The 21,578-nt window shown below is 32.4% G+C and overlaps 1 protein-coding gene across 1 annotated transcript in view; it reads right to left on the reverse strand.

Moving 5' to 3' along the window:
• LOC134250186 (major facilitator superfamily domain-containing protein 4A-like) overlaps positions 1 to 21,167 on the reverse strand; it is a 34,242-nt gene extending 13,075 nt beyond the window's left edge. Inside the window, exon 1 of the mRNA XM_062732541.1 lies at positions 20,632 to 21,167. Within this exon, the coding sequence (XP_062588525.1) occupies positions 20,632 to 20,930 (299 nt within the window). The 5' untranslated portion in view covers positions 20,931 to 21,167. The remainder of the gene's footprint in view (positions 1 to 20,631) is intronic.
• Positions 21,168 to 21,578: the final 411 nt, after the last annotated feature.

A 21,578-nucleotide genomic window follows, 5' to 3' on the forward strand; every position in this document is an offset into this window, starting at 1 on the left:
TATGACTGTCAACCATATTAAAAGGTTTACAGTTGACAGCTTCTTTCTATCCTAATGTAAACTTCGCATGATAGTTGACAATTCTACTGTCAATCGTTGATAGTTGACAGTTTTCATTGTAATCTTCTGTTAACAGTAGACAGTTGACAATTAAGAGATTTACTCTTTTCACCTAGCCTCTAAAATATATTTGACGCTACAATAGATTTCAAAGAGCAACGCTACAATAGGAAGTCACCATTTTAAAGTTTGCAAAAAATAGTTCTTACTCTCAACCGCTTTTGAGATAATACAAACGCTAAATAAAGCAATAAAAATAAAACGAAGTTTTATCTACATAAAATAAGTATTAGTAGTAATGACTTTGAAAACTTCATAAGTCAAAGAACATAGTTCATTAGCGTAAGGATTTTTGATAATCAGTGTTACCGTAGTTCTCTACACATGGCACAGACTGGCCTGTTTGTTTACATTCAGCTGCGGTACCAAGTGTGACAAAATCCGTGGTATTATTGAAAAACTCACTGTCAATGTCTTAACATTTATATTGATAGATCAGAATATAAACGTGATTCATAAGAAATCCATTCTACTCTGTAAATGAGCCCGGCTCTCTGTACTTCTGAGTACTTTGATAATAGAACGTATGGAAAGTGTCAACTGTGAATCGTCGACCTGTCCCCGATTGGCACTAGGGAATATGGAAAGTGTCACCTGTCCACGGACAAATGATGTTAAATATCAGTTATTAGGCCCCCGGATCGAAAGATCTGGTGGTATATTTTTGTCCTGTCTGTTTGATTGTTTTTTTAACTTACCCCTTAACTATTGATTGGGTGAGGCTATGGCTTTCATATTTCACAGATATATTCTTTGTGACAAACCCTTTCTTTAGGTACCACCAAATTTGACCTTTTGATCTTGACCTTGGAGTTTAACCTACTTTTAAAAATTATACCACACTTTAAAATAGGTCATAACTTTTTAACAGTTGGAGCTAGGACTTTCATACTTCATATGTGTATCTATTGTGACAAGACCTTTCAGCTGGTATATATATTTATGACCTTTTGGCCTTGATTTAAGAGTTTGTACAATTTTTAAAAAAACATTAACCTTGGTCATAACTTTTGAACAGTTAGAACTAGGGCTTTCATATTTCAGAAGTGTATTCCTTGTAACAAGACCTTCCACAGAATACCAAAACTTTTGAGTTTTGACCTTGACCTTTGGAGTTTGACATGCATTTGAAAGAATTCAACCCTCACCATAAGCTGCCATACGGGGGCATCAGTGTTTAACAAACACATCTTGTTTGAAATCCTTCTAATGTAGAAATATGTGCATCTAGTTATTTTACAGGTACGTGTACTACTTTATCCAAATATTGGCGTTGAGTCGGTCTTGGAAACCTAACAGGTTATACACAACTATGCTCCCTTTTTATTACCAGACCTGTGTTTGCACTAATATGTTAAAGAACTTATCTATAGATTCTACATAAAAAATAAAGTAGGCCTTCAATGTTACATTTAGATAAATAACGTTCTGTCAATGAACAACATTATTTTCATTCATAAATTGAATTCGGAACAAAAGATATCACAATGTCTTTCAAATTTGTGTCATATTTAGATTTTACTGAAGAATTTAAGTTATTGATGGCAAAAGTTTTGTATATTTATAAATGTAAGAGAAGGATGACATCTCTACCACACAATTTAAGATTTGGTCCACCTGAGAACTCTTTATTGTGAACTTACCTTATACCTACATATTAAGTTATCTTAATACCTCGTTTCCGGGATGTCTGCACAAAGTAAATGTGTCATGTGACTTTCATCACCACGAGACAAAAATCTAGGCTCAATTTGGACAAAATGGCGGCGGAACTGATTCGTCTTAAATCTGTTCCCCAGCTCCGAGATTTTTTTAAGGAAAGAGGCATTCAAACATCAATTTATCGCAAACAACAATAATTAGATTTGCAGAAGCTGCAACCGAACTGAAAATTGAACCGGAAGAATGTGCAATCGAAAATAAAAGTTATCACGACCAGCAAAGGAGAAAGGTGGAGGTCCGTACCGTGTTCGATGAAAATACTACCACTTTTATTTTACCATATAAGATAAATAAACATATGTAATAGATATAAAAAAAAATTGGAATATTAAAAAAACCCATATGCATCCAAGTTTTTTCTTATATCTATTACATATGTTTATTTACCTTCCAAGTTTTTAACCCGCAGCTTACTACTGATTAACATGTTGCTGAGAGGACTTCTCCGTCTTCCCGATGGAGAAAAATTTCACAGCGGTTGTGATAGGTCAAAAGGGAATGCTTACTCTTCCATGGAACCTGATCCCACCTTTAATTAATTTTTTCTCAGAGGCCTCTGTTTGCTTTCTTTCTGCATAGTATTTTTGACTTGTGAGCATGATAACTGTTCGTTATCATTATATAACAGCCTTCTAAATCAGTTGAAAAAATAAAGGAAATGCCAGTTACGTATGTTATAATTATGTAAATAAATCAACTTTTCTCTAAAGGAAGAAAATGTGGAGTCCATACATTTATGTAAAGTCAACTTTTTGATAGATTTATTTAATCATATAATCCCTGGTGGTCTGTACATAAAATGTTACCGGATAAAAATCAGTTAACGGCAAGAATTCTTCACTAATGAATAAAAATCAGCTTTCAGAAGTGCCAATCAAGTCAAGTTCTAATCTTGCTATTGTAAGCTTTTTCACTTCTTCCTTAATCGATTTCTTACTATTCTATACTTCCCTTCGAAACTAATCATTAAAAAGTTACTACAAGGACCTGTACAAACAATAATTAGGTGTCTCATAAACTTTTCATAAAATACATGCATTGAACAAAGATGCTACTCTTAATTGTGTACAGGGAAATATGCCACCAATTAGGCTGTAAGGTCTTCAATGTACATTCAAAATTGATTCTTCTGAGAGATAGAACGCAAAAATCATCATGCCTCACATAATGTTAATATACGAGGGTTGTTCGAAAAGTTCGTGGACGATGTCAATCTTCGTTATAATACTCACTAGAAATTTTGAATAAGCACGATATAATATGTAAAAATATTTGTTTTGTTGATATGTAAAGTTTCATTCCATTCTAACAGAAATCAATTTAATTTTAGAATCATTATTTCTTAACGACAAAGTTCAAAACATAACGGAATTTCTAAAAATACTATACATTTCATACAGTATAATCCAATGCCCACTCATTAAATCCTTTTTCTAATACTTTACATTTATTTTTTAAGAATTGCTGTCGTTGGATGATTTACTTTGTTAAGGTTCTAATTTCTTTTATTACTTAACTCTGCTTTCACAGGATAAGCAACTCTGAAGTGCCTATGTCTTTCTTTGACGTTCCAAATTTTTAGAATTTTTGGTTAGATTTTTACAGTTAAACCGTTTCTTCATGGATTGTCCTCATCCGATACAGAGTCAAATATTGCATGTACTATTTGTACACACATGCACAACTCGCTTGTGACATATTTTCTTGATTCCTCTAACATTCGTAGAGTTAATTCAGGATTTTTTCGGTGTAAAACACAAAATTTCAAATTTCATCTTAAACGTCATTTTTTCGTTTTCAATAAGATGTATGTTGATTTCTTTTAAACAAGGCAAAATATAAAGCCATAATTTGGTATACGAATTGATGAAACAACTCTTAATTTTAATTTCTAGGTTGTTTTTCGTTTTTGCTCCATTTTACAGAGAAAATGACGACAGACAATATTTAGTGTATTGTCTGTAACTTACTAAATTTTGACCTGCTCCGCGACCCGATTTTTGCATTTATAAAATCTGGGTAAACTTGTGGATTAATCGTAATATTTTGAAAAAAAATTAATACAAATCATTTGGATTTATTGTTAAAATATTTCTACCAAATTTGAATAACATATGACATCAAATAAAAAAAAATATGACTGTTGTCCACGAACTTTTCGAACAACCCTCGTAAAGTCAAACATTTTAAGTTTGGATTTGAAAATGAACATTTTTGTGGATACTTTATTGTCTAAAAATGGCTAAATTAGAATGAATTTTTATTTTGGATCACTTTTTCGAATTTTCAAATTCGATTTAATTTTTTGACATGTAGGCTACAAGATAAAGGAGATCACAAATCCCCTACAAAGACAAGGACTGAATTCTTATACATCTGAAGACTTGGATACTTGGATATCAAGGGAATTTCGGGTCGTTTTACACGTTTTCTGACACTGAGCTTCCAGACGAAGGCAGACACGAGGTGGTCCCTATAGACAGAGGTTGATCATTTAAGTAAAACTAGATCTGTACATTAATCATGTGCTGCCTCATACAATTACCAGTATTCACATATAGTCATTCTCCAATAACAAAACAAGGAGGATATATGTTCAAGGCCAGTTAGGATAATATTTCTTTTGTTGCCATAAAGATCCAAATGAAAAATGCAATTCCAATTATATTGTAACTACTGTCAGAACTGAATCATTTATCATTTTGAAGAAAAGCCTTGTCAACTTATTTCTTCTTTGAGCTGATGGATTTTTATATTGTTATGATTAAAAGCATAAAATAATGCCCTCATATCAATCTCAATCATATGAACACAAATAGACATAAAATCACGTGATATTGAACTTTATTCAAAATGTACGAGCCATTCTTTTTGTTAGATAATGGGTCAACAAAAAATAATTCGACTTTCAAAGGCTTCAACTGCATTGCAGAGTTTAATAATATAAAATCATTTGATAAATCCATTGGTTCCTCGCATCTTTAGACGAAATTGTTCATCCAACAAATAGACGAGTATCATTGGTTGATTGTATCCATAGAAGGCGGGAATATTATCTCATGTATTTGACATAAACAACCTTGCTTTTGATAAATTTCTTTCGGGCGGGTGTCTCTAATGAACGGGAGATGCTTACTCCTCCTCGGCACCTCATCCCACCTCTCGAGTTTCTTGGGGTACATGTATGTGTTATATTCATTGAATTGTATTGTCTGTGAATATTTTAGGTAGATAACTATTCTTCACCTTTACTTCACTTCACTTATTCATATCATTCACTGATTTATTTTGTAAAATTTTAAATAGTTTGTTAGGTAAAAGTTTACTTTCATTTTAGCTTTTCAATATAAATTAGCGAATCGAAAATATCATCCACCTTGAATTTGTAGACCAATATTTAATGAATTCGAAAGGCGTAAATTCTCTACTGAAAAATTACGAAAGCCCATGAACTTTCATAGAAAGCTGATGCATGCAAAAAATCAATTTAACATTCTACTGCTCGATTTCCTCTTTAAAGCTTTAATTTTATTTTGAATTTGCATTGAGTTCTATCTTTCATGAATTCATATATTATTTTGACAAAAAGGAAAACAAACATGATCTTAATTGTCTTAATTGTCATAAATTAGGCTTTTAAAGTGGTGCATTTTACTTTACGGTTCCGGAAATGAATAGAACTACCATTCGGGACACATGAATGTTTTTTAAATTTGAATATACATATATTCTTAACATATTTTCCATAATATTGGTATTTTAATTAATCCATGATTTCTTCCGTCAGGTGGACTGAATACAAACACACACACACACACCCTCTCTAACTCACACACACCCTCACACACTCTCTCTGTCTCTCTCTCTCTCTTCGTTGTATCGTAATAAATGACCAAATACATGCGATTTAAGGATTCAAAGGACTTGACTTTTTTTTTTAGCTTCGTTAACCTAACTATAATTGGGAATTCCGTATTAGATTTATAATCATCACGCATTATTTGAAGCAAAATTAGTTTTGAACAAGAAATATCGTTTGAGAGTGAATTTTCGATTCAATTATTGTTGCAATTGGGATTTAAATTAGAAATGGTGGATTTGTGTGTCTGAGTTGTGAATTTCCATTTATTTCAGAGCTTGCTGTCAGCTTCTTTTATTTAAGTCCCGATAAATCATTCGTAGAACTTCCGTTTTTTACACATCCGGAAGTAGGGATACTTGATAGTCAATGATGTGTACATTTGTGACGTCAGATACAGGCATTGTCCTCAGGCAATGAAATCTAAAATCTATTATTTCTGAATTGAACCTATTTTAATCCAGTAAGATTATTCGCAGAATACGTATATATAAGTAATATTTCTGATGTCGATTTTTGTGCAAACTCTCTCTCTCTCATCTACTAATTAGGTTTTGAAACAATATCCCATGCAATAAAAACCTTTACCCATCTTAGATGATTATGTACAAACATGTGAAAAAATCTCAGGTTTGTAGAGATCTTTTAAAAAATTTTGAAATCTTAAATGTTATACAGATATGTTTTATTTCACTACAGAAAAATTACTTTTAGATTTTGGAAAAGCATAAATTCAATAAGAAATTTTTAAAAATTCATGTACGATTTTTTAAAAAGTTAAATATTGAATGAAATTAATGGAGATCACGAACAATATTCAAGCTCAAAAGTTCATAAAACAATGCAAAATAGTAGCAGAGCAAACACAGACCTCCAAACCATCAGAGTTTTGATCTGGTGCCATGAAGGAATGAGCTTTCCCGGCCGACCGGTCACATCCGCCGTGTGCTCCTTGTCATGATCGGGAAATAATGGAAAATCCGTCGTCAATTCAGTGTGTAAATAATGGACTAACAATTAGTATGAAAAATGTCAGTCAGCATTTGACTCAGTGATAATTGTATTTGCTGACAAGGTTATTGTATCGACCATAGAACTTACGAAATAATAGCTTTAAACGAGACTGTTGATATTCTCGTTTCATCAATTTGTTTGTCAATAATTTACTAATTTTAGAAATTGTAAATACGTGGAGCATGCCCTTGCGTATCGAATCATCTGAAATATATAAACTCCGTATGAAGGTGTTGAGGGTACGGTATAGCGGTATAGCGGGTTTTCTTGGCGGTTCTTAAATTTGAGGTTTTCCTGCTAAATAATTTTGCCGTGATTTATTTTAAGGGACAAAGGGTTTCAGCTCTTTGCGGATGAACACATAAAAAGTACTGAATATTTAAGCGATAAAAATTTAGCAGATTTCTATCAAAACGCCAAAATAAGCAAAAATTAGCACCCCGCTAAAATAATCCGCTATACGGTAATATACCGTATAGTGCTGTGTAAGTAATGGAGGTTGACGATAGAAAATTTAAAGTCATCACGTTTATCATAAAGCTTGGTTGTTAGATTACCATTTACGTCCTTTCAAGTTAAATATCCAAATATGGAACAGATTGTTAGACTCTGTGGAATCAATTATCTCAAGCTCACCAGGATATAGCGTATCTATATACATGTAAAAATGGAAATAACCATTGTTAATTGACAATACGTCGCCAATATATCTAAATGTCGTGCTGAAAGCCAAAAGAAATGTTTTCTTTTTTTCATGTATAAAATGGTGGACAAATTCTGCTTCAAATGAATAAAAAAAACAAGTCTGCTTATGACGGTGCAAAATTGGTACCCATAGGAATTCAATAAATTGTTCAAAGACCTGGTCTCCAAAAACAGATATTGTCAATCAGAAACTCGAGTTACTTTTTGGCGTCAACCTATGAGTACTTGTGTGTACAATCAGAATGTTTTTCACAAAATAATTTTGCAAATGACCAATGACAAGGTAAGCAAAGGAGATGGGTGGACTTAGCGTGCAGAAAGCCCACAAGCTTCAGACATATAAAAATCATATTCAAATTGTTTTTATTGATAAACCATGTTTTTTTTTATGAAATCATGATAAACTGAAAAATTTTTTATTAAAATGATATCAAAAATTTTGGACTTTAAGCAATAAAAATCGTGCTGAACGGTGGTGTATACAGTTGACCATTGAAAAGTCAAGTATTTTTTAGTTATCATAAAATTATATTTTTAAGGTATAGTGTTGCTCCATAATTTTGGAAACCAAAATATGTATGTTTGTAAACTTTGAGGATTAACTCTCAATCTCGAAAAATTTTTCGTGAAAAAAAGTTCTCGTGTGTGAATTTTTAAGCAAATAATTTCAACCTTCATGAAATTTGTGCAAGTTGTAGAGATTTACATAAAGTATACTTTAATGTTAGATGAAATATTAAGGAAAATTTTGATATAATTGAGATTTAATTTTTCACATTCATGTTTGTTGCGCTATGGGCTTATCTCACGTCATGTTCACCCATGTCCTTTACGAGTTCCATTTTTATTGATAAACCAGCTGTTAATGATATCAAAAATTTTGGACTTTAATTTATCGTGCTGAACGGTTGTGTATACAGTTGAAAAGTCTTTTTAAACTGTTGACTTTGGTAAAATCTTACAAATTTAAATTTTACTGTTCATATGATTTACTTCTCGAATATATTGTTGCACAGTACTCTTGAAGTTTCTCCTTCACAACTGTTCACAGCTCAAAGGAAGAGGCTTGGTAGAACATTTACTGGATACTGCTTTGTATCTTTGTTTGTGAGGAGTTTTATAACGTTTCGGAATCCAATATAGATATGGTAATTCAAATTCACTCTGGTTGTTTGGGATATTAAAAATATTTAAATCTGACGTATGATTTTGAAGAATTTCTTCCTCAGAAAGATACAGATAACGAACAATATTCAAGCTCAAAGTCAATTTTATCAACGCGAATCGGGAGTGAAATAATACATGGAACTCCAAAAACATCAGAGGTGGGATCACGTGCCATGGAGCAATGAGCATCTCCTGCCGACCGGTCAGACCCAACATTTGCTTTGTCATGATCGGGAAATAACGGAAAATATTCGAGGAAAATTCAGCGGATATATAATGACAAAAAAATTAGTATGAAAAACGTCAGTCAACATTTGACTAAACGATATGTTTTATTTGCTGACAGGAACGTTGTATCAACCGTAAAACTTGTAAAATGATGACTTTAAACGAGTTTGTTCATATCCTCCTTGTTTCATCAGTAGCTTGCCAATACTTTGCCGCGTTTTTTGACATTCACCGTACGTGGATTATACTCTTCCGCGTCAAATCAACTGAGATATACTAGCAAACCCCATATACAAGTGATAAGGGTATGTTGCTATATTGGAAGCTAATGAATTTGACGATTTAAAAGTTGAAGTCAACATGTTTAACACAAAGCCTTTTTTCATATTAAATAATCAAATATGAAATAAATTGCATCCCAAACATGATGATTTTACGAATTTTTGTCAGACGGTTATAGTATATGGACTCACAATGAATGTGCAATGGTTTGAGTTAAATATATATTATTTGAAATAACGCTATTTGATTTTTTCCACCCTTTGTTGCTTTGTAGTTCAATACAGCTTACTTTTGTCATGATATGCTTATTTCATAGCACTAACGATATAAATGATTGATGATCAGTGTGCTCTTTTTACGGCATTTGATACATATGATCTCATAAATGAACCCTCTGTTATTAACAATTGGCAGAAAAATCTGGGCTCTACCTATAAAAGTTTTGATTAAATGGGCAACGAGACATAGAATACTAAATCAGTCCCTCGGGGATAAAACAAATCGATGGTTAGCCTAACGTAGACAGTTTACGTAGAGTTCACGAATTTCAAGAATGACCATTTGTATTACAGGATAAATAAAGTACATGGATTAAATGCCTTAAACGACAAGTTTAAACTTCATACTAAAAAATATCATATAGACAGTTGTATATGTCTTTGCCACTGTGTTAGTTATAAGACAAGACTTTTTTTAATACTAGTAATCAATCAATTTCCTTTTTTTTTAAATTACAAATTTAAATAATCTAAGCCAAAAGAAAATTTGATTATGTAGAAGGAGAACATAACGAACATACATCAATCTCAAAAAATCAATAAGCAATACAAATACGTGAAGATAGTAAAAAAAGGGAAATTGATAAGTGGGATGGAGGAGGAGTAAGCATTCCCTGTTGACCAGTCACACCCGCCGTGATCCCTATACATAATTATCAGGTAGAAGAAACTTTCGAAAGTCAGTTGTAAAAAAAAAGGGCCTATTAAATGCATGGAACAATTCAGCCAAAATAAAACCCAATGGTAGGTTGCATTTGCTTAGAAGGTCAGTATAACAAGCTCAAAATTTACGAAATGGATGCTTTATATATAAGTGGCATGTCCTCTTTTTAGCATTGATCGTACTCATAACAAGCTGTTGTATACCGAATACAACGATTAATATAAAACATAAGCCGTTATAGTAAAATATGCCTACATGTACATAAATAAGGAAAACTGACGATGGAAAAGGTGAAGTTATCTCGTTCGTCATACAATTTATTCGTTACTTGGTCCCTATACATGTAGTCTAAAGTCACCAAACAAACAATTTCTTTTAAAAACGGGCGTAGCATACCCTGATGATGTCTTTAATCTTAAATTCACTGGATATATTTAAAAGATATCATTGATATTTCTGAATTTCGAATTGAAGACCACAGCTAGTGTTTTTCTTGTCATTTAGAAGGTTTTGAATAAAGTCTGCTTTATAAGAATATAAAAATAGATCAACTAACTAGAGGTACTGTGAGCGATGAGCTCACTAAATGATACCCCCCGCCTCCAGATAGTTATAATTGCAAAGTCCATGTTTTGCTGTGGCCGGGAAACCCAAAATATGTGTCGGATCAAAAAGTAAAATAGGAGGTGCACAATGGCAATATGTAATAAAGATTCTGTGAAAGTTTCACTAAATTTCATTCAGTGGTATGAGAGGAGTTGCGGATAAGAGATGGGTACCCCAAAGCGTAACAGACGGACGGACGGACGGACGGACAGACGTACAGCCGGACTTAACGATTACTATATACCCTCCCGCTTTTCAAGCGGGGGGTATAATAAAGGAGTACAGTTAGTGCCTTTAAAAATTTACACATTTTGTTGGAAAAGTTACCTAGCCTCCGAAAACTAGAGAAATATATTATCAGTTAGGAACTTCAGTATTTCTTTAATAACTTAATTAACTTCAGAGTACTTTTGTGTACAATCAGAGTGGTTCTTAACGATGTCTTTCTGCTCATGACTTAACACAAGATGTGAAAAATGTTCGAGTATTTCGTGCTCTTGCATATAAAAAATATTAATCAAATTAACAATCGACTAAATAAAATAATAATCTCTGATTTCTTCAATTCAGAAAAATGAAGCTGTAAAGCATTTTTCAATTTTTCAAACTGCTATCACGATTGTTCAGTTTCAAACCAAGGTATTTTGTTTATAGAACCATTTTTAATTTAATACACGTGGTAGTTCAAACGTTAACTTCAAATCAACCATAGTCGTCAAATATGCTCCGTCCATTATCAAGGACAAAACACCATAATCAACGTACCAAGCTGATGTTGTAGAAAGACCATCTGGTTCTTTGGCATAATATACCCAGGTTGATGCGGTGCGAAGCATTTCAGAAAAGCAAATTTAGCGGACGCAAATCAGTTATTAAAAACTCAACATGGATGTTTCAAACGTGTTTGAAAGTAGTTTGATAGTGTCAACTACAGACATTTGAGTTTTTCAATAAAAATTTGTATATGACAATTTTATATACAAATTTTAATTGAACAATTTCAATTTTTGTAGAGGACAAAATTCAGCATTTCCGATACGTATTACTATGCTTGATGCTCGTACACTTGCTCAATTCAATTGTCTGATGGTGAGAGGGTATTCAGAGATCAGCTATAAAATGCATAGTGAAATTCAAACTATGTAAAACTCATGTAAAGATGCCTCAAGCAATTCGAACTGATAATGCAAGAGGACTGGTCGAAATTATACAATCATGAACTAAAATATTTCTTTATTTATATATATATAAAACAACTAGTGGTCCTTTGCTTTACAAGGTCTTTTCATGGTGTAACTTTTTGCTCTGATTTCCAATTCATTTTTAAGTCTAGTGTATATTGAAAACACGAAGCAAGAATATCCTCTTTATATCAACCTGGATGAACTCTTATTAATTTATTTAAGGAATCACTGTCTAGTTAGTGTAATATGCCAGGGCATCAACGATAGTGGAAAACATGGGATAATTTGCATAACGGGCGAAGCGCGTTATGCATAAATTATCCCATGTTTCCCACTATCGTTGATGCCCCTGGCATACTATACTAACTAGACAGTGATTCCTTATATTTTCATTTCATTGTGAAATAAAATTGTAGATTTAGACTTAAAAAATATAGACTAATTGATTTAAATTACACGAGGACCCCCATGCAAATTTCAGTAGTCCTCATCCACTGACGTCAAACACAAAGGCAGCCGCACGAGATTTACATGTATATTTGGCCTCCTTAGCGTCAGACACAGAGACAAATGCGCATGAGATTTGCATGCATATTAGGCCTCCTTAGCTCCTGACCTATCGACCTACCTAATTTACATTCCGGCAGAATTATCAAAAAATAAACTACCCTAACTTTCAAAGAGTTATCACAGAGAAAAAAATTAGAAATGGAAATATATATTATATTAACCTAGGTTTTCGATAACAGATATTCTAAAGTAAAAAATAAAAACGAAAACACTTAGTAAATTCATATACATATATTTTTATTGATGTTCTGCACATTTTTCTAGTTCTTTTAATGCAGAACACGCCATGATAATTAAAATGGTACTCTATATCCCTATCATTTTGGCATCTTAAAGGAATTATTAAAAAGATGTTTAGACATCACCTTGGGCACTTTTTTCGCATGCATGATACATGTATAATAGCAATATGTGATATTTATCTGCTAGACCAGCAATAAAACGTGATAAATCTGCTTGACTTACAGCAATACTTGATATATCTGCTAGACCAAGAGCAATGCGTGAAAGTCTGCGAGACTAACAACAATACGCGATAGTCTGCAAAACTAACAATATTACCTGAATTATATACTAGACCAACAGTAGTAGGTGATATAAATCCGCTTGACTAACAGCAATACGTGATATATCTGCTAGACCAACAACAATAGGTGGTATACTGCTAGACTAATATTAATACGTAAAATATAGGCTAGACTAACAGTAATACGTGATGTATCTGCTTGGCGAACAGCAAGACTGATAATCTGCTAGATTTACAAAATTACGTGATATAAATGCTAGAAAAATAGCATACTTAATATAAATCCGCTTGATATGCAGCAATAACGTAATTTATCTGCTAGACCAACAACAATACGTGATGTATCTACCAGGCTAACAGCAATATAATACGTACATGATATATCTTCTAGACTAACAGTAGTATTTGATTGTCTGCTAGACTAACAGCAATACGTGAAAATCTGCTAGATTAATAGCACTACGTAATATGTATGCGAGTCCAACAACAAAGCGTGATATCAATCCTCTTGACTAGCAGCAGTGTGTGATATATCTGCTAGACCAACAGCAATGCGTGATATATATGCTAGACTTACAATAATAGGTGGTATATCTGCTAGATCAGCAATACTTATATATCTTTTAGTCAGACAACAGCAATATGCGATATGCCTGCTAGATCTAACAGCAATACGTGATACATCTGCTAGACTAACAGAAATATGCCAGCTAGAAATAACACTAAATCTGATTCATCATCTAGACTAATAGCAATATGCGATATGCTTGCTTCATCTAACATCAATAAACTATAAAGATTTTAAACAGTCCGTCATTTTTGTATTGAACTTGATAAGGCTACGGTAGTTAATGAAATGAAAGAAAAACATCTCTTCTGCCAAAAGTTACAAAAATACTAAAATGAGATATGATTGTCAAGCGTTTTGTTATTGGCTAAATTTATTGTCGTTCATCCGGTTTTCTATTTTGAAGTTTTTGAAGCTTGCTTACTGGTTGTTGCTTAATTAACAGCTGTTCTTTTATTAATGTTAATGACTTTGACCCGGTTCACTGCGGTCTTATCCTCGGCTATATCACTGTGTTTGATGTTACAATATACTAAAAGCCTGATAAGTTAGGAACAAGCTGATCAATTCCCTCTTTGTATCTTAACCATTGTTCTTTTCGCTGAACATTGATTTTTATGGATTCTTCCGCCTTTTGTTTTTGATCTAAAATACATGAGATTGGATACATGTCTCATGGGGAATTTTCGGGCAAAATTCAGAAATAAAATTCCCTATTTTCATCTGCGAACTGCATAAATTTCTCCATTAGCTTTCGGAGGAGTTAATGCTTGTCTATCCATATATAACAAAGATTTAGACTCGGTAATGTTCAGAGGATCCAAGCCTGATGAGTATGACATTATCTAAATGCCAATTCCTTCTTGGATAATAAACGCATTTTGCTATTGGTGAAATCCTATTTTTGAATGTTCTTTTTTATGCAATTATAAAACATCAATTTAATGTAATGTAATTGTAATGTAACGTTTGGCAATTTAAAATTGCTGTGAATGAACTGAGTTACAGTTCTTCTTTGTTTTGCCCTTTCTCCAAGAAACACCTGACAGGTTTCAATTATTGACCTACGTGTATGTTCATTAGAAGTAATTTTCATGCTAAAGTCATTCTAGTATCAAATTTTAGTTTAAATCTTATATCTTCGGTAATACATCAAAAATCATGTTGTTGTATAAAGGCAAGTAGAGATTCACATACTTTGGATGGATGGATTACAATGTCCGTTATAATAGTAATTTTATTTCATTTTTCAACAGGTAACAGTCCAATAAAAAATTCCAATTAATAAACTAAATAAAAAGTGTTATTCAGTAAACATAATTCTTTAGATAATATATTTACAATATATATAGTTTAACAAAAACAAATAATAATAAAATTATAAATGTTGCGTTTGTATGACCAAAAATATTTGTTATACCCTTATAAATATCATTCTATATAAAATTCAAAAGAACTGTTAATTTCGGTCTAACAATAAACAAAATAAAAAGTGTTCACAATTTCAGTTCAATATCGGCGACGTGAAAATACATAGATTCTTAAGGAAGAAGGGAAAAGTATGTTTTGTGATAAATAATATACAACAGATATATTGACTTGATGTTATATATATAGAAGCCATAATTTTCCATATAAAATAACAAATATAGCGTGTATTGATTAAATAAAATTATAAATGTTGTTGGACCTGAAGGTGAAAATGTTGCCCTTGGCCTGCGGCCTCGGGCAACATTTTCATCTTCAGGTCCAACAAATGCCCTCATACCAAAAATATATAATGACCTCAGATGTAACCTTTTACTCAATGCTAATAAATTTCCATTCAAAATTTTGGTATATTTATTCTTTTTTATAAAGCTTTTTAATAACTTGCAGTTTTTGATTTCGACATATTCATTTGTCCGTCTTGCCATTCCATAGACTTATTCTAACCCGTTTCAATCAGTTTCATTTTTCTTTTACAGTGTATCAAAGAAACCACTGAATGCAATTTAACCACACTTCACGGACAGACCCTTGATGGTGGGAATAATTCAACATTTTCTTTTCTCTATATTCCCTTTTTCTTGATTTTGTATTTCCCTCACGTTTTGGATTATGGCAAAAATAATTCAAATCCCAACTAATGTTAGCCTTATATTTTCTAGGTTTTGCAGGCAGACCTTCGTTTCTTTGATAAATTTGTAAATTGGAACAGGCTAGTTGAAATTTACACGTCCTTCTAAAACAGTTTTTAGGGGAAAATATCAAAATATTTAAAAATTTTAAAAAGTACTACAAATCGAATTAAAATGCTATATTTTGTACACTTTTCAAATTCCTAAAACTTGAGTTCAAACGTCAAAGATATGCTATCTCATGTATTAAAGACATTTAATAAACCATACAACATCACTTTCTAAATCAAATTTGAAGAAAACTAGTTTAGTTTTAATAGTTCATGCTGAACTTAAAAACCTGGAAACCTATTAAAATATATTTATCTTTGCTATGGCATTGATGTAGAAAGTAAGTTTCATGTATATGATTAATATCGTTGTTTAGGGCTTTCGTACGCGTGAAACCAATCACGGGAATATTGCGCCAATTTATTACAGAGTCGCAGTAAGCTTTACCATTTCTTGGCTTCTAATGATAATATTCAGTACACTGTGTACATATTGCGCCTATGTATTCTCAGGAATAGGCCCACAGCTGCAAGTACTTTTTGAATTGCAGACAACGTTCAATTTTTTTACACTAGATATTATTTTATGTTCCATAGTTCTCTTGCCAAACGACTGAGTGATTTACTTCTTTCAAAATCAAATTGAAAACTTAGTCTCATTTAAAAAAGTAAAAGAATTTAACGTCAAATTTTGTTCCTAGGTCACTTCTTTATCGGTCTTTGGTATAATCCAATGTATATAAAACATGATCCCAGCTCAAGGATATCATTACACATGTGTCACTTGGTTGTTAGGATCAATAGTACAAAATATAATCTGAATATCAGGAATTAATTTTTTAAGTATTTAACTTTTTGATACTTGAAGTTAACTTTTAACACGATCATACTAAATAAAATCAGAACTTACCTATTGTTAAGAAAACGGCAAAGACTCTATAATGACATGTATATACGTTTAATATAAACTAAAATCCTATTCAATATAAAAATATTATAGCACAGAAAAGGGGGTTGAATACATGTATCATTAACAGTCCCAAAATTCCAAAGTATTTTATAAAATCTAATGAGAAACAAAGTTTGTCTTCGTAGTCATCAATTCCTTGAAACATATTCGTTTCAATTTAAACTAGAGATGCTGTAAGCACTGAGCTTACTAAATGATTCCCAGCCTCCCATATGATTATAATGGAAAAGTCCATGTATTGCCCTGCTGGGGGACCCAAAATAAGCGCCATCAAAATGCAAAAATTTAGAGGTACTGTGAACTCACTAAATTATACCCCCATCCACACCCCCATATAATTATAACGACATTGTCCATGTTTTCCTCTGTGAGACAAGAATCAGATCAAAATGTAAAATAAGAGGTGCACAATGGCATTATGTAATAAAGAATCTGTGAAAGTCTCATTAAATTTTATTCAGTGGTATAGGAGGAGTCATGGATAAGAGCTGGGTACCCTTCAATATTATAGAAAAAGATGACAGTTTTCAGTTTGCTATGGTAGACCTCGAGCTCAAAAGATGAGTTGGATCAAAATGAAAATAAGAGGTCACGATGGCACTATGTAACAAGTATGATGTGAAAGTCACATTAAATTTCATTCAATGGTGTACAAGGAATTGCGTGTAAGATATGGGTATTCCAAAGCGTAACAGTCGGACTGACAGACGTTGGGACACTCAGATTACTACCATATACATGTACCCATCCACCTTTCAAGCAGTGATATTATAAGGAACTTTGTTTGTATTTTCTGAAATGGGTTAGTTTTGCCGGTGGATAGGCATATTTATGTCAGTTCTCTATGAGATTAATAAAACATGTGCACGTGATAGATAATACTGTCCAGGGCTTTGATCTACTGCCAGAAAAACACAATGTTATTTCGCCAATTTTTTTACAGAACCACGCCGTCCGTACTGTATCTAGTTATAACTGTGTGATTGTCTGAAAAGCATTGTATAACATAAGTGATTGCATGACTTTTATCAAAATGACCAGGACTTATAAATGTTTATCCTCTTTTTTCTAACGCATCACGTCTCTTTTGATTTGTTCAAAAATAATTACGTTAAAAAAAATATGCCAGAGCATGTTTCTACCATTATGAAAACTTGCAGAGATTTGTACTATTTTGTTCAATCATCAAGAAATTCAAGGATATTACAGATTGAAATGGAAAAGAGAAAAAGAAACAATATTTATTTAATTATTGGTTTGTTAATAATAATAATAATAATAATAAATACTTTATTTAAAGAAGGTAACCTGGTTAGTGCATGCACTATTCTTCCCCAGGGCCTTCTATATATATCAAATACAAAAATATACAGAATACAATTCATCATATATAATAGTAATATGTTTTAGGAATTATAATCACACGATTATGAATATAGTGTCCATGTATATTTAATTAACAATCATAATACAATATACAATATCGAAACCTTATTGTGCTCAAATAATTGTGCGGCAGCTGATGATGTAATTTTCTATATTACGCTTAAATGTTCGTAGTGATTGAGAGAGTCTAATGTGTTGGGGAAGTTTATTCCACAGATGTACACCTGAATACTGAAAAGATGTCTTGAATAAGTTTGTACGAAATTTCGGCAGTCTTAGATCATAATTACTTTGTCGAAGGTTATAAGAAGATGTTGAATGAAATTCAAATAAATTGAGTCGTTCCACTGAAAATTTTGTATAATAATATGTATTTGTATAGATCAACTAGCTCATAAACTGTTTCCAAGTTTCTCAAACAGTGGTTTAGAAGAAGAATCGGGACTTGCGTCAAGAATAATCCTTGCTGCCCTTTTCTGTAATTTAAATAGTCTGTCCATGTCCTGCTTGGGGGCATTACCCCAGATAGTCAAACAATAGTTAATGGATGGTAAAATATAAGCATTGTAATATAGTTTTCTGGTATGTAGAGGGAGAAATTTCTTAATCCTTCGAAGAGTAAATAACTTATAATTTACCGTTTTACAAACCGAATCAATATGATTTGCATACTGTAACTTATCATCAATATGTACACCAAGAATTTTTTCAGTTTCAACCATTTCAATTGTTTTGTCTGAGACATAAAGTTGTAAATTTGGATTATCTAATTTTGATTTTCTTTGCTGTGTTCCCATTAACATACATTTTGTTTTATCTACATTCAAAACCATTTGATTTTGAGCACACCATTTCTCAATCTCACTAAGGTCTGAATTTAGTGTATTTTCTAAACATCTTGCATTATTATTATTAGAATACAGAGTTACATCATCAGCAAACATATCAATATTTGAATTGTTTACATGTAATGGAAGGTCATTTATGTACAATAAGAATAAAAGTGGGCCTAAAATTGACCCTTGTGGCACTCCTGCTGTGACGGGTAGAATATTGGAGACACATGATCCAAATTTAACACACTGGGTCCTATCGTAAAGATATGATTTAAACCACTTTATAGCTGTTTGGTCAAATTTGTAATGGGTTAATTTCTCTAGAAGAATATCATGATTCACTAAATCAAATGCTTTACTAAAATCTATAAATGTAATACCGATTAGTTCACCACGATCCATTGCAGTAAGCCAACTTTCTGTTAGTTTTGTAAATGAAGTTTGACAGGAATGGAGTTCTCTAAACCCTGACTGGGATTGTGTTAGTAGATCAAATTCATTAGTGAAATTTTGTACTAGCTTAGCTACATGTTTTTCTATCAATTTAGATATGTTGTAATAGCATTGACATATTCGAGCTTGACACTGTCAGCTATAATCTTCTACACATTGTCTAACAAATTACTAAAGCTCGAGAATCCATATTATTAAAAAACCTGTTGCGGTTGATACATCATAAAACTCGTGATGATTGTAAAATAATTACAAAAAAGTTTGATTTCATGCCAATTCTTTTTTCCAATGCATCATGTTGTCATATCTAAAAGTGTTCTCTTATCATAACCCTGTTTGAAAAGTGTGGGGGATATACATGTAGTGATCGGGATCTATGTCCGTCTGTTAATTAGATTTTGGGTACCCATCTCTTATCTTCAACTCATCTTATACCTATTAATGAATTTTTGATTTGGGTTAATGAGATGTTCATAGAATCTTTGTCACATAGTGCCATTGTACATCTCCTCTTTTAACTTTTTGATCCGACATATTTTGGATTTCCCAATTAGGAGAACATGGATACTGTCATTCTTTCTATAATACTGATGGGTACCCATCTCTTATCCGCAACTCCTTCTATCCCATTGAATAAAATTTGATTATACATTCATATTTTCGTGATTACATAATGCCACTGAGCTGACACTTATTTCGGGTCTCCAAGTGCAAAACATGAACTTTGACATATATAATAATCATTTGGGAGGCGGGGTAGCATTTAGTAAGCTCAGTGCTCACAGTGCCTCTAGTTAATATTTTTTATTTGTAAAATGTATTTTATAGAATTGCAGGTATCAACAAAAGAATATGATTGTGTTTATTTTTTGTCAACTATATAGATATATAACAAATTCAAACAAGTGCTATTTGTCTGTTTGGTTTAGATGTGTTTCATGACATACATGTACAAAGTAAAAATTCAAACCAGATACGATTTAAATGATTTTTATATTACTTATTCTTATTTTAGTGAATGCTTTTTGATGATCTTGCAAAGGAAAAAAGCTATTAGGCTTATAAGTTAATGAAAGGAAGCAGTTATCTATCTTTAAAAAAATGTATAATATACGGAACAGATATTGTAGAACAATACAAAACTATAAACATTGTATAAACAGACCCCCTCCCATATTAAGTAGATATCCCCTTACTTCATCAGATAAAGTGTGAGTGATTTACCGACACATTTTCATCCCCGGAAGTTTGCGTTCATCGAACAATTAATATATCAATAATAGTCTAAAAACTTTATATTCTCGAGAAAATTTTGTAACATACCGTTGTGCGAGACATCCGGCTGACACTGAACCTACTAAGGTTAACAGAAGTTGTACAAAAAACACCCATTGTAGTTCCCGTAAACTGGCGCTCGTCTGACACCCGAGGTCAAATAAAGTAGGTCCAAGTATTGCTACACCCATCCCAAAACTTCCAAACACTAGACAATCAGTCATAACCGACACCCAATTTTCCCGCCAAAGAGACCGGAAGTGAGGTTTACTGCTCAGTTCCTCTGTTGCTCGAGAGTCAAAGGGCGCGGATGCTGTGTCCATGACCGGAGTACTTTGGATATCCATTTTCAAATAAAAAGTATTTTATCCAAAAGAACCATATTTGTAGAGAGGTGATAGTTAAATAAGAATAAGCACAATGATTTCACATGACAGTCTTCATCTTGCGTTTGTTCTCTGTCATTCCTCTGAAGGTCCAGATATTTTAATCGTCAATGCTGCACACTTCAATTCAGAAAACTTAGCAATCGATAACCCCCGAGAACGCCTGAACAGCACACCTGGCCTCCCTTCGGAGACTAGATAATCTGTCTGCATCAGCGCTCTACACAGACTTGAATTATTGATGTTGTTTATTGACGTACGTATACATTTAATAATGCAGAGTATATCAATCTTGGCCTGGGTTAATAATTTTCCGTTCGGTTAAGCTACTTTTATTATGGTTTGTGGTAGGTTTGACTAATTCACCCCTTTTTGTGTTGATTATTTTTGTTTCAGTAACATTTTATTCAATTTTGAATTCCTGTTTAGAAGTTTGTTTAGTTGAACCTTTAATTCTATTAGATTTATTTCACGCATCAAAATTTTAACTTAACAAATGATCTCACTTTGAAATAATTAAGAACGGATTTTATTAAGTCCATGTCCTGTATGTTAATTTTTTTTCCTGGAAGATTTATTGCGAGGGAAACTATGTATTTACTTTTCAGT

Source organism: Saccostrea cucullata, unplaced genomic scaffold (genome assembly GCF_032062105.1).
Source record: "Saccostrea cucullata isolate Sc308-1 unplaced genomic scaffold, CSIRO_AGI_Scuc_v1 ctg1277, whole genome shotgun sequence".
NCBI classification, from domain to species: domain Eukaryota; kingdom Metazoa; phylum Mollusca; class Bivalvia; order Ostreida; family Ostreidae; genus Saccostrea; species Saccostrea cuccullata.